Source organism: Rhinatrema bivittatum, chromosome 2 (assembly GCF_901001135.1).
Source record: "Rhinatrema bivittatum chromosome 2, aRhiBiv1.1, whole genome shotgun sequence".
Lineage (NCBI taxonomy): Eukaryota > Metazoa > Chordata > Amphibia > Gymnophiona > Rhinatrematidae > Rhinatrema > Rhinatrema bivittatum.
In genome coordinates this window covers 37,429,996-37,452,816 of record NC_042616.1, presented here as the reverse complement: position 1 = coordinate 37,452,816, position 22,821 = coordinate 37,429,996, and the positions used below count along the sequence as shown (strand labels likewise).

Below are 22,821 nucleotides of genomic sequence, written 5' to 3'. Positions count from 1 at the left end.
CTTATTATTAGCAGGACCCACAATTTGGAACACAATGCCTCCAGAGATCAGATTACAAAGAGATCTTAAGGCATTTAAGAAAAGTTTAAAAACATGGCTTTTTAAACAGGCATTTTACAAGGAGACAGGAGAATAGAAATTATTCAGGAATAAGCAGATAAGCACCAACACACAGTACTTAGGACAATACAGTAGAGTAGTCTATGAACCCCACATCACAGCTAGCATATTGATAACACTATGTATGATAAATTTACCCGTAAAAGTACTTTCAGTACACTCGGTCATGACCCACTTCTCTAAAAATTATTTTGTTTAATGATATATTGTAACCAAACCTTTGACGGCACCTGTTAGAATGTACTATAGTACACTTTTACCTACATTATGTGCCTACATGTAAACCGATGGTATATAACTTAGCGACGGTATAGAAAAGATTTTAAATAAATAAATAAATAAATAAAAATGTAAGTAGTTTCACTCCAATATTGATTTTCTGGTTAGTTTTATAATATGTTATGTAACTAAAGCTTTTGCAACAAGATACATATACTGTGCTAATCTATTTTGAATTATCTGGTGAACTTTAAGAGATTTTATCCTTCTTAACTTTTACCGCAATCAGTTTCACACCACTGTGGATTCTCTGGTGGTGTGCAGGCTTGCATTCCAACTGAAGCTTTTACCATACTCAGTGCAAGTAAATGGCTTCACTCCAATGTGGATTCTTTTGTGGTATGTGAAATGACTTTTCTCACCAAAGCCTTTATCACACTTAATACACATAAATGATTTCTTTGATGGGATGTCAAGTGATATTTCTGACTAAAGCTTTTAGCACACTCATTACATGCAAATGGTTTTACATGCAAATGGTTTACCAAAGAACTTACCAAGTGTAAGTTCTCTGGTGCACTATGAAGACTGTCTTATGATTAATGTTTTTTGCACATTAGGTGCATGTGAATACATTTACTCCAATGTGCAAAATCTGGTGGCATGCAAATTGGTTCTTCCTACTGAGGCCTTTGCATCACTCACTGCATGCAAATGGTTTTGCTCCAGTGTGGATACTCTGATGGGATGTCAGGTGTTGCTTCTGACTAAAGTATTTACTACATATTACATGCCAATGGTTTTACTCCAGTGTGGGCTCTCTGATGGCATGAGAGTTGAGTCTTCCATCTGAAGCCTTTACCACACTGAATACATGTAAATGGTTTTACTCCAGTGTGGATTATCTGGTGAGATACCAAGTGTTGCTTCTGGCTAAAGCTTTTACCACACTCAGTACATGTAAATGATTTCACACCAGTGTGGATTCTCTGGTGGACTTTGAGGTATTCCTTCTGACTAAAGCTTTTACCACACTCTGTACATGTAAATAGATTCACTCCAGTGTGGATTCTCTGATGACATGTCAGATATTTCTTCTTACTGAACTTTTTACCACACTCAGCACACACAAATGCTTTCACATTAGTGTGTATTCTCCGATGAACTGTAAGGTATGCCTTACAACTGAAGCATTTACCACACTCTGTACATATAAATGCTTTCACATTACTGTGGATTCTCTGATGATTTCTTAGGCTTTCTTGCCAATTGAAACGTTTACCACATTCAGTACATGTAAATGGTTTCACTTCAGTGTGGATTCTCTGGTGGGATGTCAAGTGATGCTTCTGACTAAAGTTTTTACCACACTCAGTACATGTAAATGGCTTTACTCCAGTATGGGTTCTCTGGTGAACTGTGAAATTTGTCTTCTGATTAAAGCTTTTTCCACATTCACTACATGTAAATGGTTTCACTCCAGTGTGGATTCTCTGGTGGATTGTGAGGTATTCTTTCAGTCTAAAGCTTTTACCGCACTCTGTACATGTAAATGGTTTTAATCGTGTGTTGGTTCTCTGGTGATTTGGGAGTTTTTTCTTCTGACTGAAACTTTTACCACATTTATTAGATGTAAATTTTCTCTTTCCTTTATGGATTGTTTGTGGTGGAAGGCCTGCCTTTCTACTACAGCGTTTTTCAGACTGAGCACAGGAGAATGATCTCTTATCAGTTTGGGTTTTCGTTTGTTTTGAAAAGACTTTCCTCTGACAGAAGCTTTTATTGCATTCATTACTTGACTTTTGTCTCTCTGCTTGCCAGAATTTGGGGTGTTTTGTGAAGTTTTCTTTCTGATTGAACATTTTGTCATCATTAGTAGTAAATACTCTTCTCTTTTCTGTGCAGCTTTTCTTGTATTTTTGGGCTCTTGCTTTAGTAATAAAGCTTTTTGAATGCACTGCCCTTTTATGCTTTCTCTCTCCTTTGCTGATTTTCTGGTGTTGCATTAGTTGTCGCTTACCACTGAAACCTCTGTCACCCTCAGAACATGTAAAAGGTATTTCTCCTGTGCATGTTTTCTGTTGTACCTGTAGTTCTCCCTTGTGAGTGAAGGTTTTCCCACAGTCTGCAGATGGAGATGGTCTCTCTTCAGTGTGAGATCCCTGCTCTGATTTCAGAGTCACAGGATCCTTGAGGAATATCCCACATACATCACATACACATCTTTCTTCTGTTGTCTGATTTCTCTGCTCTTCCCCTTTATGTGGGATATTTCTGACATTTTGCTCACTCAGAGCTGAGTCTCCTTTTGAATTTCTTTCCTTTGTTTCTTTGAAGGCTTGACATCTGCAGGTTTTTCCCAACTCAGAAGAGGAAGAAGTCTCCTCTGCATCTCTTTCTGATAACATCTTGCTCCCTTCTGGATTCTCACTGAGCTCCCAGTGATGTGTTTCTGGTTTATCGGATCTGGGATTGTCATTTTCTAGAGAAAACAAGTAAACATTGGGCATTACTGCAGTAGAAGGGCAGTTGAATAAGCTCAGTAATACAATAACAATTGCTTTTTCTTGTGTTCTTGCTGTGCTTCTGAAGAGGTCACTTTGTGAAAGTTTTACATGCAATGCACCATAAATATTTATTTATTTGATTTATACTGGGGGGGGGGTTCGGCACTTAAAAATGGATTATATTCAGGTACTGAACATATCCCCCTCTTCCCAGAGGGCTCACAATGTCAGGGCCCGAGTTAAGGCTTTTATCCCATTCTCTGTCTATGGGGAAAAATGCTTAGTAAATGAGGCCCTAAGTTTGCACCTGAGGCAATGGAGGGTGAAGTGACTTGCCCAAGGTCACAAGGAGTGGCCCTGGTTTCCCTGGTTCTCTGCCCCCTGCTTTAACCACTAGGCTACTCCTGCACTCCACATAACATTGGCCTGTAACATTGAGTCTTGGCCTCTTGCATGTGAAAGAGCGGGACAGGATTCAGAAATAGTTTCTGCCCCTGCGATCCTGGAGAACAATTTTCTAATAACCTATCAAACCCACACATAATATTCACACATTTTACAAAACCTTAAATAAAATATAAGAATATATAAAATGTATTCCAAATATCAGTGGTTCTTAACCTTCTTTGTTTCGTGGCCCACCTCTTACAGGGTTCACTTCACTGTGGCTTCCCCATCATCCCTTTTTCTTTTCTTCTTCCCCCTCCCACCGGCAACCTCATCACCTTCCCTCTCCTCCCATCCCTTAGCATCATCACCTTCTCTTTAACTCCACCCCTGTGGCATCATCGCTTTCTCCTTCCTTCCTTCAGCACTATAATCACCTTTTCTGCCCTCTCCTCTGGCTTCAGCTTCTTCCCTTCCCTCTCTCCCCCCCCCCCCCCCCCGCCATCATCATCACTTTCCCCAACACCTCTTCCTGCCACACTCTGACAACATCATCAACTTGGCTCTCCCTCAATCTCCCTTCCCCACCCCCACCCCCACCATCATCATCCTCCTTCTCAGTTCACCTCTTCTCCTCACTCCCTGGCATCATCATCACCTTCCCTCTCCCTACCTCCTAGCATCATCACCACTTTCCCTTCACTCTCTGGCATAATCACCTTCTCTTCCCTTTCCCTCCACCTCCTGACATTACCTTCCCTCTTCCTCACTCCCTGGCATCATCATCACCTTCCCTCTCCCTCCACTTCTTCTCCCTACCCCCTTTGCATGACCATCATCTTCCCATCGCTCCCAACGTCATCACCTTCCCTGTCCGTCCGTCCCCTAGTATCATCACTTTCCTTTCCCTCCCCCCCCCCCCCCCCCCGGTACATTCAGCTGTCCATCCCTCCCCCTACCCGGTCCTGGAACAGAGGTAGTGTGGAACAGGCTAACCCAGTGCTGCTGCTTCTCCTCCGCCGGCTTCCCTCTGCAATCAGGACTTCACAGGGCCAGCAGTTCTCACAAGAGAGGAGCAGCTGCAGATAAGCACTGCTCTCCGATGCCCCCTGCTGGCGGGAGGGGAAATAGCAAATAAAGACTGGAGCCGCGGCACACCTGCAGTGTGTCATGGTGCCTCGGTTGGGAAAAAACACTGCTATATATTACAAAACTGCATATACAATGCAAAATATTACATACAACCAACATGTGCAGCACCAACAACCCATATAACCAACTTCTTCCAGAGTATATCATACAATTCAAAATCAAAAGACATTCACTGAATACACTCATTCACTACCCCACTCAAACCACATACATACGCACAATTATGCTTATAAAAATATGATAATTTCTCAAACTGGCTTCTTGTAAGACTCAACTGTCACCACTTTTTTTTTTATAATTTTCTATCAGGAAATTCAGCAATCTTCAGTCTTTTCAATTCATATAAATCCCGACATAGGGACCCTGGTTTCACCCACACTTTTTCAGGGGACAATTTTCTTCAGAATATTAGCAGAGTCTTATGCTGCTCTGTTCTCCCCTTACAGCAGGAAGGGTTCCCAGCAGAGGCCCTCCCATAGTGCTGTACCAACTGCGTATGGAACAAAAAAATGCAAAAAAACCCCCAATCATGCTGTAGGGTCAATGGTCCAAGAACTCTCTATCCCACCCACAAGCTGGGCACACATGCATACACTCTCACACTCACACCCCAACAGACAACCCCATTTCCCATATTCGGATCAACCTCTACACCCAAAGTCCCAGGTCTACCCCGCTTATACGGTTTCTGCCACCCGTAATATAAGACCACGGGTATCGGGATGAACCAAGAACTCTGGGGCTCTGGAGAGTCCGTGACTGTCACCTAGAAACAGTTTCCCCCTTGATTGAAAAGCTTGCTGCAGGCCTTTTCCCGGTCAACACCCTCTTAGAAAATTCTGAAAACTTTTATCTCGCTGCTCCAGTTACAGGCCGTCCATGAAACCGCGTGCCTCCTCCTTAGTGTTGAAAATCCTGGCTTCTCCCCAATGAAACACCCACAGCTCTGAGGAACTGTAGGGCAAAGCGAATCCCCTTCTGGAACAATTGCGTGCAGTAGGGGGTCATTTCCCTACATGCAGCTAGTACCCTAGCTGAGAAAATCCGGGAAGATCAAAATGTTATGTCCTTCATATTGCAGCTCTTTTTTTTCCCCCCATAGGCTTGTGGTATGTTATGTTTATCCATGTAATGTAGATAGCGTGCTATGGCTTGGCGTGGTCTCCGGTTCGGCTCCGCCTGTAGGCCTAACCGGTGGGCCCTTTCCACCAGAATAGGCCTGCCTGTCACCTCGACTTCAAGCGCAGTGGGTAACCAGCTTTTGAACCAGTGGTGCAGGGCATCCGACTGTAAGGACTCTGGTAGGCCCACCACAGGTACATTGTTCCGCCAAGCTCGATTTTCGAGTTCATCTACTTTGTCCTCCAGATCTTGATTTTTTTTTGCACGCAGGGCCTCCACATTATTCTCCGTTTCCTCTTGCCGTTCCTTCTTGACGTGTAACCCAGGCTTCCATGGCCGTCAGTCGGGTCTGATCATTGGCCCACTTATCATGTAGTTCATCTAAAGATGACTGTAATTTCTGCAGCTGGTCGTTCAGCGCAGCGGAGACCGCGCGGGTGATTTCCCCTCAGGGGAAAGCATGGTCTCCGCTGCCATCTTGTCCGGCGGAGGTTTTCGTAGTCGACTCATCATCCCGGGGTTTTTCCCAACCGCGACTTAAGTTCAAATCGATCAGCAGACTATAGCGCCTCGACTTATCCGGGAGAGGGGCCATTTCCAGATGGGGGAATAGCAGCAAAATATGAATTTCGTTGCGGACTTTCAAGGAGCACGGAGTGAGACCTCCGCTCAGTCTGACATCATCGCTGGAAGTCCCCATGACTTTTTACTTTTCCTAGAAGCCTCTCATGGGGTACTTTATCAAATGCCTTCTGAAAATCCAAGTATACTACATCTACTGGTTCACCTTTATCTACATGTTTACTATTGTAATGTCCCGACCTTGTTCCAACAAATAGTTAATGAAATTTTAAGAGATCTGCTCCAATCATGTATACTAGTCTGTCTAGATGATATTCTCGTTTTCTCTTACTCTCTGACCCAGCATCGAGATCAGTTAAATTGGTACTCCAGAGACTTCGATAGTATCACCTCTGAGTCAAACTAGAGAAATGCACTTTTGAACAACTGGAATTACCGTTCTTAGGCTATATTGTCTCACATCGTGGCCTTCACATGAACCCAAGGAAACTGAAAGCCATTCAAGAATGACCCCAACCTGTGGGCCTTAAAGCCCTACAATGGTTCCTTGGCTTTACAAATTACTACAGGCAAGTCAGTCACAATTATTCTGCTTTAGCTGCTCCGCTCACATCCCTTACCAAAAAGGGCTCCGACACTACTAACTGGCCAGAAGAAACCATTCAAGCATTTGCTAAGCTTAAAGCAGCATTGAGCAAGGGCTCTTGGCTCCAGCATCTTGACCCTCTGAAGCCTTTTGTTGTTGAGGTAGATGCCTCTGCTACTGGAGTAGGGGCTGTCCTCTCCCAACAGAACCACAAAGGAACACGCATGCCTTGCTTATTTTATTCAAAGAAGTTCACTCCTACAGAAAGGAACTACACTGTTGGAGACAGAGAGCTTTTAGCTGTCAAACTCACCTTAGAGTGGCATCATCTGCTTGAGGGGCAGAACATCTGGTCACTATATGCACCGATCATAAAAACCTCCAGTGCCTCGAGCAGGCACAACGACTGAATCCACACCCGGCTGGGTGGTCCCTGTTCTTTAACCGGTTTGATTTTGAACTCGGGTATCATCCAGTGGAGAAGAATCAACAGGCAGTTGTCTTTTTGTGATCCTTTGAAGCAGAGGTTACACAAGAACCATGTCACATTAATCGACCCTGCAAAACTTCTGGCAGCTGCGGTGGTGACAGTACCGCCAGGGAAAACCATAGTTCACAAGCATTTCCAAGAAAAAGTTCTTCACTGGGCACGCGACAACTTGCAGGCCGTTTGAGCATCAAGAAAAAACATTGGACCTGCTCTCTCGCTACTATCGGTGGCCTCAAGTAAAACGGGATGTCCAGCGCTACTTGGAATCTTGTCCAAATTGTGCCGGTGATTAACCCTCTCATGCTCGTCTTTGGGGGATTGTTATAACCATTGCCAGTCCCCGAGAAACCATAATTTCACATCGCCATGGATTTTATTATGGATCTTTCTTGTTCTAACGGTTGCATTGTCATTTGGGTCATAGTGGACCGGTTCTCAAAAATGGCTCACTTCGTACCCCTCTCAGGACTTCCCTCTGCCCCAGAGCTGGCTCGTCTCTTCCTTCAGCGCGTCTTAAGACTTCATGGCTTACCTGAGCATGTTCGCTCCAATTGCAGAGTTCAATTTACTGCCAAATTCTGAAGAAAAAAAAACCAAACTGCCAGAAATGTAAGATTTCTTTGGAGTTCTCATCTGCCTATCACCCAGAGACTAATGGTCAGATAGATTGGACCAATTAAATTCTTAAGAAGTTTTTTTTTTTTTAAAGAGCCTATGTGAATGACAGACAGAATGACTGGGCTTCTCTATTGCCGTGGGCAAAATTCTGTCACAATAAATCGCATTGGGGAATCTGCAAGCTCATCACCCTTTGAAGTTGGGCATGGCAGACAATGCCTTAGGCAGTACTATGCCCCCCCTTAGCCAACGCTATGGGTCAAACCCTGGGAGAACCGTGGCAAAGGATTCGCCAGCTCCTTTCCCTGGCTGCGGAAAAATACAAAAGACAGGCAGATAAGAGATGTCTAAATATCTGTAATCTTGCCTTGAAGATGCCATCCGTGAAATTTGCACCCTGTTTTTATCAGGCCATTTCCTGTTATTCGCCAGCTGAACCCAGTCTGTTACCAACTTAAACTATCTCCCTCGCTCAAAGTCCATAATACCGTCCATATATCAGTGCTCAAGCCTTTACTACTGTCCTGGCCATCACTATACAACCCTAAGCCTACCAGAGTGATCACTGAAGAGGTCAACAAATATGAAGCAGAAAGTATCCTAAATTCCAAGATATTAATCATCTTATCTCCTGGAAGGGATACGGTCCCGAAGAAAATGCCTGGGAACCTGCATCCAGCGTCCACGCTCCTCGTCTCACTCATGAGTTCCATCGACTCTTTCCCTATAAGCCTAAACCTAGGAGCTGGGGGAGGGGGTTTAGAAGGAGCGGTCCTGGAAGACTGGGCCGACCGCGGGGCTGTCCCATGGCCAGCCTCACTCACTCCCAACTCCACCATGGTTAGATGCCAACGTGGCCGGGACACCACCATACTCCTGCTCAACGGGGTTCCCCTTCGGTGCAAAACACACGCACGCACGCACGCACTCGCGGCTCTCAAAGGTCCCGCAGTGATGTCAGTGAGCCTTGCCTATTTAAAGCACCGCTAGGCAGCTTGCAGATATATCAGCAACAGGTTCTCCTGCCGTGCCTCTGCCTGCAGTGTACGTTGCTTCGTCTCTCCTGCCTATCCAGCCTCGTCCAGCCTGCCTTGCCTTCTCCAGCATCTCCTGCCTGGTCCCATTCCAGCCTGCCCTCACCTTGCCCAGTCCTCTCCTAATCTTCTTCAGATTGACCTCCTGTGTCCAGACCTTGCCTGGACCTGACGCTGTTTGTTATCCGCCTGATCGCCATCTGCCCTGACCATTGTCTGGACTTCTACCTTGCTGTCAGCCACCCGCCCTGACTTTGGCCTGCTCCATCTGGTATCTAGGGGACTCTCACCTAAATCCCGCCAGCCTCCGAATCCAAAGGCTCAATCTGCAGTAGAGGAGGCTGGTATAGGTGAAGCCCCGACCTGGATCCAGTTCAAACGGGTCTGCCTACTGATGGAGGGAGACCCATTTGGGTTAACAGTTGGGCAGTACCAATCTCACCTCAGGGCAAGGGCTCACACTCCGTGACACAGGGATCGCACAACCATGCTCTCCTTGGCAAGTCCAAATGTCATCCCAGAGTCCAGACACTCGGTGTCACTGTAGAGTAATGATAGAGGCTGACAGCTGCAATTTACAGCCAACTGCACCATGCAACAGAGCAGCAAACCACAAGCTGCATTACAAAATTCACTCCTCCTCATCTCCCCCTGCATTTGCCGCATCTTACACTGCCCCCAAGCATTCACAGCTTCTCTCCATCAGATTTCACCCCCTTCACCTCTCACTTTTCTCCTTCCATGTCCACAAAACATACTTACCTAACTGGAGCTCTGGGTGACTCCCTCCTCCCTTCTCAGCTGGAGCAGACACCACACAGCAGAGAAGACAGGAGGGGAGGGGCTGAAACAGGAAACAGAAGATATTCTCTGCTCTTTACTGCTGCTGTGTGAGCTCCTGATACAGCCCTGTCCCTTCTGTTCTCTGCAGTGGTGAGTGGCTGCTGCGGGGACAGAAGGAGGGGCTGAAGTAAGGAGATCCAGGGCACTGTCCAGTGTAATCAGGGGGGGTCAGGATCATGCTGGGGCTACCACCATCGAAGCATAGAAGGACTCACAGCACACTGGATGAGAATCACTGCCCTAGAACACCAATACACTTCCCACTGGGAGAACAGAAGGAACCTGACAGCCACAGATCCCTACACAGAAACTCCACACTAACAGAATTCCTCACCTCCATCACACATAAAAGAACTCAGACCCTCGACAAATACAGAATAAGTAACCACAAATTAGAAATATACAGAGAAAAACTGAATTCTTCTTTGCTCTGCTGCCCTCTCCAACCTCTCTTATATCTGCCACCACTCCTAACCCTGTATGACAGGAAGGGAAGAGCTCTTTGCTCTGCTTTATTATCACAAATGTATAAATTGTTTCTCTTATTTTATCCACTTTATATACTAGTTTGTAAACTCATCTAAAAAGTTGTCATACCAGTAAATCTACCTAAATCTGAATCTACGCTATGTCTGCTCCTTTCCTATCCTGCAGCTGCCTGGGAAGAGAGGGGAGGGGAGGGGCCGTTCTCTGCTGCCTGAGATTGGGCACTGGCGAGTATCAACAGGGCAGAGCCCCGTGCGCTCATGCAATGGGCCCCGTACTATATACAGGGACTAGGACGGTTACCCCTTTTGCCCATAGTAAAAAGTGCCCATATTATGGTCTGACATAACCACATTTGACGTCCATTCTGTTTTTTTCTGTGGCCCCCACTGACATCTTCTACCCTCACTATAACCCCAACACAGCACCGTGTGACATCTATTCTATCCTCACTATAACCCCCTGACACAGCCCCGTGTGACATCCATTCTACCCTCACTATAACCCCCCCCCTTGACACAGCCCCGTGTGACATCCATTCTACCCTCACTACAACCCCCTGACACAGCCCCGTGTGACATCCATTCTACCCTCACTATAACCCCCCCCGACACAGCCCCGTGTGACATCCATTCTACCCTCACTATAACCCCCTGACACAGCCCCGTGTGACATCCATTCTACCCTCACTATAACCCCCCCGACACAGCCCCGTGTGACATCCATTCTACCCTCACTACAACCCCCTGACACAGCCCCGTGTGCCATCCATTCTACCCTCACTATAACCCCCTGACACAGCCCCGTGTGACATCCATTCTACCCTCACTATAACCCCCCGACACAGCCCCGTGTGACATCCATTCTACCCTCACTATAACCCCCTGACACAGCCCCGTGTGACATCCATTCTACCCTCACTATAACCCCCCGACACAGCCCCGTGTGACATCCATTCTACCCTCACTATAACCCCCTGACACAGCCCCGTGTGACATCCATTCTACCCTCACTATAACCCACTGACACAGCCCCGTGTGACATCCATTCTACCCTCACTATAACCCCCTGACACAGCCCCGTGTGACATCCATTCTACCCTCACTATAACCCCCTGACACAGCCCCGTGTGACATCCATTCTACCCTCACTATAACCCCCCCGACACAGCCCCGTGTGACATCCATTCTACCCTCACTACAACCCCCTGACACAGCCCCGTGTGACATCCATTCTACCCTCACTATAACCCCCTGACACAGCCCCGTGTGACATCCATTCTACCCTCACTATAACCCCCCGACACAGCCCCGTGTGACATCCATTCTACCCTCACTATAACCCCCCGACACAGCCCCGTGTGACATCCATTCTACCCTCACTATAACCCCCCGACACAGCCCCGTGTGACATCCATTCTACCCTCACTATAACCCCCCGACACAGCCCCGTGTGACATCCATTCTACCCTCACTATAACCCCCTGACACAGCCCCGTGTGACATCCATTCTACCCTCACTATAACCCACTGACACAGCCCCGTGTGACATCCATTCTCCCCTCACTATAACCCCCTGACACAGCCCCGTGTGACATCCATTCCACCCTCACTATAACCCCCCTGACACAGCCCCATGTGACATCCATTCCACCCTCACTATAACCCCCCTGACACAGCCCCGTGTGACATCCATTCTACCCTCACTATAACCCCCGACACAGCCCCGTGTGACATCCATTCTACCCTCACTATAACCCCCTGACACAGCCCCGTGTGACATCCATTCTACCCTCACTATAACCCCCACTGACACAGCCCCGTGTGACATCCATTCTACCCTCACTATAACCCCCACTGACACAGCCCCGTGTGACATCCATTCTCCCCTCACTATAACCCCCTGACACAGCCCCATGTGACATCCATTCTCCCCTCACTATAACCCCCTGACACAGCCCCGTGTGACATCCATTCTACCCTCACTATAACCCCCTGACACAGCCCCGTGTGACATCCATTCTACCCTCACTACAACCCCCCGACACAGCCCCATGTGACATCCATTCTACCCTCACTATAACCCCCACAGACCCATGCAATATCATATCTGGCCTCCCTATAAGCACAGCTGTGGCTTGGGGTAGATTTTTTGTTAAACGCAAAAACAATTTATGGCAAAGACGAAGCAATTCTGCAAAACGTCTGTGGGATGTTTTTCTTCACTCTTTGTAAGTGTTTGGATAATTTATTTTGTTCTTTTCTGAAATTTTTGGAGGCTGAAAAAGTGATTTTATTGACAGGGGTGGAGATGTTAGGAAGGAGAACAGCTCTGGGGATTGGAGCTCTAAGATGGAGGAGAGGAGGAGACGTAGGGGAGTTGAGGGAGGGGGGGGGGGGCAAGTCAAAAATATGAGGAAGAGCAGGGATGTACTTTTGTGTGAAAAGCCTGGTTCCTTTCATTTTGAAAACAAAAAAAAAAATTGCCTTCCCTTTTCTTTACCATTTCCTAAAGGAAAAATAGCAGCAGCCAGCCCTCAGCTTCTCCACCAAGGAGGACCCCTCGGCAGCAAAAATGTTTCCATGAACCCCATCGCCACTTTCTCCCCTAGCTGGCCCCCCCAGGAACGATCCCCGGTCCCTCCTCCTCCACTGTTGCAGCAGAATCTAAAGTGGCACTGCCTGACCTGAGGCCTGCACCATCATCAGCTTCTTCCATACAAGGAAAAGGCGCTGGCGGGGGAGGAGGGACTGGGGATCACCCCTGACCCATGGAGACCCCCACGGAGGGGGGAAGTCACTAATCAGGAGGTCTGGGTGGGTGAGGGGAGAGGCACTGCCTGACCTGAGGCCTGCACCATCATCAGCTTCTTCCATACAAGGAAACGGTGCTGGCAGGGGAGGAGAGACTGGGGATCACCCCTGACCCATGGAGACCCCCACGGAGGGGGGAAGTCACTAATCAGGAGGTCTGGGTGGGTGAGGGGAGAGGCACTGCCTGACCTGAGGCCTGCACCATCATCAGCTTCTTCCATACAAGGAAACGGCGCTGGCAGGGGAGGAGAGACTGGGGATCACTCCTGACCCATGGAGACCCCCACGGAGGGGGGAAGTCACTAATCAGGAGGTCTGGGTGGGTGAGGGGAGAGGCACTGCCTGACCTGAGGCCTGCACCATCATCAGCTTCTTCCATACAAGGAAACGGCGCTGGCAGGGGAGGAGAGACTGGGGATCACTCCTGACCCATGGAGACCCCCACGGAGGGGGGAAGGCACTGAGCAGGAGGTCTGGGTGGGTGAGGGGAGAGGCACTGCCTGACCTGAGGCCTGCACCATCATCAGCTTCTTCCATACAAGGAAACGGTGCTGGCGGGGGAGGAGAGACTGGGGATCACTCCTGTCCCATGGAGACCCCCACGGAGGGGGGAAGTCACTAATCAGGAGGTCTGGGTGGGTGAGGGGAGAGGCACTGCCTGACCTGAGGCCTGCACCATCATCAGCTTCTTCCATACAAGGAAACGGCGCTGGCGGGGGAGGAGAGACTGGGGATCACTCCTGTCCCATGGAGACCCCACGGAGGGGGGAAGTCACTAATCTGGAGGTCTGGGTGGGTGAGGGGAGAGGCACTGCCTGACCCGAGGCCTGCACCATCATCAGCTTCTTCCATACAAGGAAACGGTGCTGGCAGGGGAGGAGAGACTGGGGATCACTCCTGACCCATGGAGACCCCCACGGAGGGGGGAAGTCACTAATCAGGAGGTCTGGGTGGGTGAGGGGAGAGGCACTGGCTGACCTGAGGCCTGCACCATCATCAGCTTCTTCCATACAAGGAAACGGCGCTGGCGGGGGAGGAGGGACTGGGGATCACTCCTGTCCCATGGAGACCCCCACGGAGGGGGGAAGGCACTGAGCAGGAGGTCTGGGTGGGTGAGGGGAGAGGCACTGGCTGACCTGAGGCCTGCACCATTATCAGCTTCTTCCATACAAGGAAACGGCGCTGGCGGGGGAGGAGGGACTGGGGATCACTCCTGTCCCATGGAGACCCCCACGGAGGGGGGAAGTCACTAATCAGGAGGTCTGGGTGGGTGAGGGGAGAGGCACTGGCTGACCTGAGGCCTGCACCATTATCAGCTTCTTCCATACAAGGAAACGGCGCTGGCGGGGGAGGAGGGACTGGGGATCACTCCTGTCCCATGGAGACCCCCACGGAGGGGGGAAGTCACTAATCAGGAGGTCTGGGTGGGTGAGGGGAGAGGCACTGGCTGACCTGAGGCCTGCACCATCATCAGCTTCTTCCATACAAGGAAACGGCGCTGGCGGGGGAGGAGGGACTGGGGATCACTCCTGACCCATGGAGACCCCCACGGAGGGGGGAAGTCACTAATCAGGAGGTCTGGGTGGGTGAGGGGAGAGGCACTGGCTGACCTGAGGCCTGCACCATCATCAGCTTCTTCCATACAAGGAAACGGCGCTGGCTGGAGAGGAGAGACTGGGGATCACTCCTGACCCATGTAGACCCCCACGGAGGGGGGAAGTCACTAATCAGGAGGTCTGGGTGGGTGAGGGGAGAGGCACTGGCTGACCTGAGGCCTGCACCATCATCAGCTTCTTCCATACAAGGAAACGGCGCTGGCGGGGGAGGAGGGACTGGGGATCACTCCTGACCCATGGAGACCCCCACGGAGGGGGGAAGTCACTAATCAGGAGGTCTGGGTGGGTGAGGGGAGAGACACTGGCTGACCTGAGGCCTGCACCATTATCAGCTTCTTCCATACAAGGAAACGGCGCTGGCGGGGGAGGAGAGACTGGGAATCACTCCTGACCCATGGAGACCCCCACGGAGGGGGGAAGTCACTAATCAGGAGGTCTGGGTGGGTGAGGGGAGAGGCACTGGCTGACCTGAGGCCTGCACCATTATCAGCTTCTTCCATACAAGGAAACGGCGCTGGCGGGGGAGGAGAGACTGGGGATCACCCCTGACCCATGGAGACCCCCACGGAGGGGGGAAGTCACTAATCAGGAGGTCTGGGTGGGTGAGGGGAGAGGCACTGGCTGACCTGAGGCCTGCACCATCATCAGCTTCTTCCATACAAGGAAACGGCGCTGGCAGGGGAGGAGAGACTGGGGATCACTCCTGTCCCATGGAGACCCCCACGGAGGGGGGAAGGCACTGAGCAGGAGGTCTGGGTGGGTGAGGGGAGAGGCACTGGCTGACCTGAGGCCTGCACCATCATCAGCTTCTTCCATACAAGGAAACGGCGATGGCGGGGGAGGAGAGACTGGGGATCACTCCTGACCCATGGAGACCCCCACGGAGGGGGGAAGTCACTAATCAGGAGGTCTGGGTGGGTGAGGGGAGAGGCACTGGCTGACCTGAGGCCTGCACCATCATCAGCTTCTTCCATACAAGGAAACGGCGCTGGCGGGGGAGGAGAGACTGGGGATCACTCCTGTCCCATGGAGACCCCCACGGAGGGGGGAAGTCACTAATCAGGAGGTCTGGGTGGGTGAGGGGAGAGGCACTGGCTGACCTGAGGCCTGCACCATCATCAGCTTCTTCCATACAAGGAAACGGCGCTGGCGGGGGAGGAGGGACTGCGGATCACTCCTGTCCCATGGAGACCCCACGGAGGGGGGAAGGCACTGAGCAGGAGGTCTGGGTGGGTGAGGGGAGAGGCACTGGCTGACCTGAGGCCTGCACCATCATCAGCTTCTTCCATACAAGGAAACGGTGCTGGCAGGGGAGGAGAGACTGGGGATCACTCCTGACCCATGGAGACCCCGCGGAGGGGGGAAGTCACTAATCAGGAGGTCTGGGTGGGTGAGGGGAGAGGCACTGCCTGACCTGAGGCCTCCACCATTATCAGCTTCTTCCATACAAGGAAACGGTGCTGGCGGGGGAGGAGAGACTGGGGATCACCCCTGACCCATGGAGACCCCACGGAGGGGGGAAGGCACTAATCAGGAGGTCTGGGTGGGTGAGGGGAGAGGCACTGGCTGACCTGAGGCCTGCACCATCATCAGCTTCTTCCATACAAGGAAACGGCGCTGGCGGGGGAGGAGAGACTGGGGATCACCCCTGACCCATGGAGACCCCACGGAGGGGGGAAGGCACTGAGCAGGAGGTCTGGGTGGGTGAGGGGAGAGGCACTGCCTGACCTGAGGCCTGCACCATCATCAGCTTCTTCCATACAAGGAAACGGTGCTGGCGGGGGAGGAGAGACTGGGGATCACTCCTGTCCCATGGAGACCCCGCGGAGGGGGGAAGTCACTAATCAGGAGGTCTGGGTGGGTGAGGGGAGAGGCACTGGCTGACCTGAGGCCTGCACCATCATCAGCTTCTTCCATACAAGGAAACGGCGCTGGCGGGGGAGGAGAGACTGGGGATCACTCCTGACCCATGGAGACCCCCACGGAGGGGGGAAGTCACTAATCAGGAGGTCTGGGTGGGTGAGGGGAGAGGCACTGGCTGACCTGAGGCCTGCACCATCATCAGCTTCTTCCATACAAGGAAACGGCGCTGGCGGGGGAGGAGAGACTGGGGATCACCCCTGACCCATGGAGACCCCACGGAGGGGGGAAGTCACTAATCAGGAGGTCTGGGTGGGTGAGGGGAGAGGCACTGGCTGACCTGAGGCCTGCACCATCATCAGCTTCTTCCATACAAGGAAACGGTGCTGGCGGGGGAGGAGGGACTGGGGATCACTCCTGACCCATGGAGACCCCCACGGAGGGGGGAAGTCACTAATCAGGAGGTCTGGGTGGGTGAGGGGAGAGACACTGGCTGACCTGAGGCCTGCACCATTATCAGCTTCTTCCATACAAGGAAACGGCGCTGGCGGGGGAGGAGGGACTGGGGATCACTCCTGACCCATGGAGACCCCCACGGAGGGGGGAAGTCACTAATCAGGAGGTCTGGGTGGGTGAGGGGAGAGGCACTGGCTGACCTGAGGCCTGCACCATTATCAGCTTCTTCCATACAAGGAAACGGCGCTGGCGGGGGAGGAGAGACTGGGGATCACTCCTGACCCATGGAGACCCCACGGAGGGGGGAAGGCACTGAGCAGGAGGTCTGGGTGGGTGAGGGGAGAGGCACTGGCTGACCTGAGGCCTGCACCATCATCAGCTTCTTCCATACAAGGAAACGGCGCTGGCGGGGGAGGAGAGACTGGGGATCACTCCTGACCCATGGAGACCCCCACGGAGGGGGGAAGTCACTAATCAGGAGGTCTGGGTGGGTGAGGGGAGAGGCACTGGCTGACCTGAGGCCTGCACCATCATCAGCTTCTTCCATACAAGGAAACGGTGCTGGCGGGGGAGGAGAGACTGGGGATCACTCCTGACCCATGGAGACCCCACGGAGGGGGGAAGTCACTAATCAGGAGGTCTGGGTGGGTGAGGGGAGAGGCACTGGCTGACCTGAGGCTTGCACCATCATCAGCTTCTTCCATACAAGGAAACGGTGCTGGCAGGGGAGGAGAGACTGGGGATCACTCCTGACCCATGGAGACCCCCACGGAGGGGGGAAGGCACTGAGCAGGAGGTCTGGGTGGGTGAGGGGAGAGGCACTGGCTGACCTGAGGCCTGCACCATCATCAGCTTCTTCCATACAAGGAAACGGCGCTGGCAGGGGAGGAGAGACTGGGGATCACTCCTGTCCCATGGAGACCCCCACGGAGGGGGGAAGTCACTAATCAGGAGGTCTGGGTGGGTGAGGGGAGAGGCACTGCCTGACCTGAGGCCTGCACCATCATCAGCTTCTTCCATACAAGGAAACGGCGCTGGCGGGGGAGGAGAGACTGGGGATCACTCCTGACCCATGGAGACCCCCACGGAGGGGGGAAGTCACTAATCAGGAGGTCTGGGTGGGTGAGGGGAGAGGCACTGCCTGACCTGAGGCCTGCACCATCATCAGCTTCTTCCATACAAGGAAACGGCGCTGGCGGGGGAGGAGGGACTGGGGATCACCCCTGACCCATGGAGACCCCACGGAGGGGGGAAGTCACTAATCAGGAGGTCTGGGTGGGTGAGGGGAGAGGCACTGGCTGACCTGAGGCCTGCACCATCATCAGCTTCTTCCATACAAGGAAACGGTGCTGGCAGGGGAGGAGAGACTGGGGATCACTCCTGTCCCATGGAGACCCCCACGGAGGGGGGAAGTCACTAATCAGGAGGTCTGGGTGGGTGAGGGGAGAGGCACTGGCTGACCTGAGGCCTGCACCATCATCAGCTTCTTCCATACAAGGAAACGGCGCTGGCAGGGGAGGAGGGACTGGGGATCACTCCTGACCCATGGAGACCCCACGGAGGGGGGAAGGCACTGAGCAGGAGGTCTGGGTGGGTGAGGGGAGAGGCACTGGCTGACCTGAGGCCTGCACCATCATCAGCTTCTTCCATACAAGGAAACGGTGCTGGCAGGGGAGGAGGGACTGGGGATCACTCCTGTCCCATGGAGACCCCCACGGAGGGGGGAAGTCACTAATCAGGAGGTCTGGGTGGGTGAGGGGAGAGGCACTGCCTGACCTGAGGCCTGCACCATCATCAGCTTCTTCCATACAAGGAAACGGTGCTGGCGGGGGAGGAGGGACTGGGGATCACTCCTGACCCATGGAGACCCCCACGGAGGGGGGAAGGCACTGAGCAGGAGGTCTGGGTGGGTGAGGGGAGAGGCACTGGCTGACCTGAGGCCTGCACCATCATCAGCTTCTTCCATACAAGGAAACGGCGCTGGCGGGGGAGGAGAGACTGGGGATCACTCCTGTCCCATGGAGACCCCCACGGAGGGGGGAAGGCACTAATCAGGAGGTCTGGGTGGGTGAGGGGAGAGGCACTGGCTGACCTGAGGCCTGCACCATCATCAGCTTCTTCCATACAAGGAAACGGCGCTGGCGGGGGAGGAGAGACTGGGGATCACTCCTGACCCATGGAGACCCCCACGGAGGGGGGAAGGCACTAATCAGGAGGTCTGGGTGGGTGAGGGGAGAGGCACTGGCTGACCCGAGGCCTGCACCATCATCAGCTTCTTCCATACAAGGAAACGGCGCTGGCGGGGGAGGAGGGACTGGGGATCACTCCTGACCCATGGAGACCCCCACGGAGGGGGGAAGGCACTGAGCAGGAGGTCTGGGTGGGTGAGGGGAGAGGCACTGGCTGACCTGAGGCCTGCACCATCATCAGCTTCTTCCATACAAGGAAACGGCGCTGGCGGGGGAGGAGGGACTGGGGATCACTCCTGACCCATGGAGACCCCCACGGAGGGGGGAAGTCACTAATCAGGAGGTCTGGGTGGGTGAGGGGAGAGGCACTGCCTGACCTGAGGCCTGCACCATCATCAGCTTCTTCCATACAAGGAAACGGCGCTGGCGGGGGAGGAGGGACTGGGGATCACTCCTGACCCATGGAGACCCCCACGGAGGGGGGAAGGCACTGAGCAGGAGGTCTGGGTGGGTGAGGGGAGAGGCACTGCCTGACCTGAGGCCTGCACCATCATCAGCTTCTTCCATACAAGGAAACGGCGCTGGCGGGGGAGGAGAGACTGGGGATCACTCCTGACCCATGGAGACCCCACGGAGGGGGGAAGTCACTAATCAGGAGGTCTGGGTGGGTGAGGGGAGAGGCACTGGCTGACCCGAGGCCTGCACCATCATCAGCTTCTTCCATACAAGGAAACGGCGCTGGCGGGGGAGGAGGGACTGGGGATCACTCCTGACCCATGGAGACCCCCACGGAGGGGGGAAGGCACTGAGCAGGAGGTCTGGGTGGGTGAGGGGAGAGGCACTGCCTGACCTGAGGCCTGCACCATCATCAGCTTCTTCCATACAAGGAAACGGCGCTGGCGGGGGAGGAGGGACTGGGGATCACTCCTGACCCATGGAGACCCCACGGAGGGGGGAAGTCACTAATCAGGAGGTCTGGGTGGGTGAGGGGAGAGGCACTGGCTGACCCGAGGCCTGCACCATCATCAGCTTCTTCCATACAAGGAAACGGCGCTGGCGGGGGAGGAGGGACTGGGGATCACTCCTGACCCATGGAGACCCCCACGGAGGGGGGAAGGCACTGAGCAGGAGGTCTGGGTGGGTGAGGGGAGAGGCACTGCCTGACCTGAGGCCTGCACCATCATCAGCTTCTTCCATACAAGGAAACGGCGCTGGCGGGGAAGGAGGGACTGCGGATCTCTCCTGACCCATGGAGACCCCCACGGAGGGGGGAAGTCACTAATCAGGAGGTCTGGGAGGGTGAGGGGAGAGGCACTGCCTGACCTGAGGCCTGCACCATCATCAGCTTCTTCCATACAAGGAAACGGTGCTGGCAGGGGAGGAGAGACTGGGGATCACTCCTGTCCCATGGAGACCCCGCGGAGGGGGGAAGGCACTGAGCAGGAGGTCTGGGTGGGTGAGGGGAGAGGCACTGGCTGACCCGAGGCCTGCACCATCATCAGCTTCTTCCATACAAGGAAACGGCGCTGGCGGGGGAGGAGAGACTGGGGATCACTCCTGACCCATGGAGACCCCCACGGAGGGGGGAAGGCACTGAGCAGGAGGTCTGGGTGGGTGAGGGGAGAGGCACTGGCTGACCCGAGGCCTGCACCATCATCAGCTTCTTCCATACAAGGAAACGGCGCTGGCGGGGGAGGAGAGACTGGGGATCACTCCTGACCCATGGAGACCCCCACGGAGGGGGGAAGGCACTGAGCAGGAGGTCTGGGTGGGTGAGGGGAGAGGCACTGGCTGACCTGAGGCCTGCACCATCATCAGCTTCTTCCATACAAGGAAACGGTGCTGGCAGGGGAGGAGAGACTGGGGATCACTCCTGTCCCATGGAGACCCCCACGGAGGGGGGAAGTCACTAATCAGGAGGTCTGGGTGGGTGAGGGGAGAGGCACTGGCTGACCTGAGGCCTGCACCATCATCAGCTTCTTCCATACAAGGAAACGGCGCTGGCGGGGGAGGAGAGACTGGGGATCACTCCTGACCCATGGAGACCCCACGGAGGGGGGAAGTCACTAATCAGGAGGTCTGGGTGGGTGAGGGGAGAGGCACTGGCTGACCTGAGGCCTGCACCATCATCAGCTTCTTCCATACAAGGAAACGGTGCTGGCAGGGGAGGAGAGACTGGGGATCACTCCTGTCCCATGGAGACCCCGCGGAGGGGGAAAGGCACTGAGCAGGACAGGGTGCATGGGGGGGTGGGAGTGGAGGTTAGGGCTGAGACCCCATGTTTTCATTCATTTTGGGTTTTTTGTATTTTTTTTATTTCATTTTATTTGGTTCTTATGGGGTTAAAAGACTGGGACTGTGGCTACTGAATATTTCATGTGCTGGCCAGTTGGGGGAAGGAGGGACATGGTCACCTCAAGTCACCCTGGGCTGGCAGGGGAAGGGGTTTCAATAGCAGCTTGTGGGCACTTTAAGATCCTGCTCCATGGCTGTGACCGAGTGTTGCCCTGAGCAGAGATCTCACATTCTCTGCCAGCCCCAGCAAGGCAGGATTTAGAAATGTGCGGGACTCAGGATCTGTGGCTTAGTGATTCCAGGGGAATGCACTGTTTTACCACAGCTTAAATGACCCCAGAGTGATCCCCTGCAGCACTCGCCCACTTCTCACTTTTTAATCAAATCTCACCAGGAAAGCCTCACATTCAGAGCTGTCTTTATCAGGATCTCCTAAGGCTAATGCACATTTATTTATTTGGATTTATTACCCACCTGTTTTAATAAGAAATTCATCAAATCAGGGTACAACATATAAGAATGACAGGATACAGTCAGAAACTAAACTTGAAAATAAACATCTCAGCAAAAGAATAGATTGTAGCAGCAAGCTCGAGGTTCCCGAATGTAAAATTGTCCCTCACCCAGTGAGCTGAGCATCTGATAATTCTTCTTCATCACCTCCTTGTGAAGCTCCTTCTGCCCTTCATCTAAACCCTCCCACTCCTCCTGGGAGAAATAGACAGCGATGTCCTCAAAGGTCACTGGGATCTGAAACACAAACCAGAAACACTCAACACCTTGTGTATGTCATCCATCAGGAGACCTCCCTGTGTGGGGGTCGGCAGGGCAGGGGGAGAGGTTTCTGGGTGTAAATAATTCACAGTCACATAACACAATCCCAGAGCAGGATTATATGAACTGGAAACCAGTTACTCACAAAACCTGGGACACCAAGTCTGGCTTTGCAGGATTCTTGATCTCTCTCCTTACACTCAGGAGAATCCCAAAGTGCCAGTTCTGCACGGGGTCCTATTAAAGTCAGGGCTGACTCTGCAGGGTCCCAGGTTAGAAAGCTGCAGAAGGGTTTGTACAGAGAGGGCAGGAAGTTGGGGGCAATCTCCTACCTGAGCAGAAGCTCTTGCAGGCATTTGCCTCTCTGCTTCTGCGGCTTTCAGGATTAGAAATGAATTGGGGGCTCGGGAAGAGCTGTTTGCCTTATGCAGTGCAGCTCAGGGATGGGAGGAGGGGTAAAGATGGGCAGAAATTGAGTTGAGAGTTTCTGATTTCCAGCTCTAAATCTGCCAACCAAAGGAGAAAAGGCTCAGTGCCTCCCTGTCTCCGGCACATTGCAGCTTCACTTCCTGTTGGGCGCAGGCTGATGACAAAACACAGCAGAGGGAACTTTACACCAAGCATTGTTAATGCAGGGTGGAGCTTTTTTAATGACTATTCATTAGCTCCTGC

The 22,821-nt window shown here is 52.7% G+C and overlaps 1 protein-coding gene across 1 annotated transcript; it reads right to left on the bottom strand.

Annotated features, from left to right (window-relative positions):
• Nucleotides 1-384: 384 nt before the first annotated feature.
• On the bottom strand, nt 385-22,715 carry LOC115083843 (gastrula zinc finger protein XlCGF57.1-like). Its single transcript, XM_029587873.1, has 3 exons — nt 22,482-22,715; nt 21,999-22,125; nt 385-2,821 (listed from the first exon to the last, which is right to left on the bottom strand). Exons 1-3 carry the CDS (start codon nt 22,503-22,505, stop codon nt 1,119-1,121), a joined length of 1,854 nt encoding a protein of 617 aa, XP_029443733.1. The 5' UTR covers nt 22,506-22,715; the 3' UTR covers nt 385-1,118.
• Between the last annotated feature and the right edge of the window lie 106 nt (nt 22,716-22,821).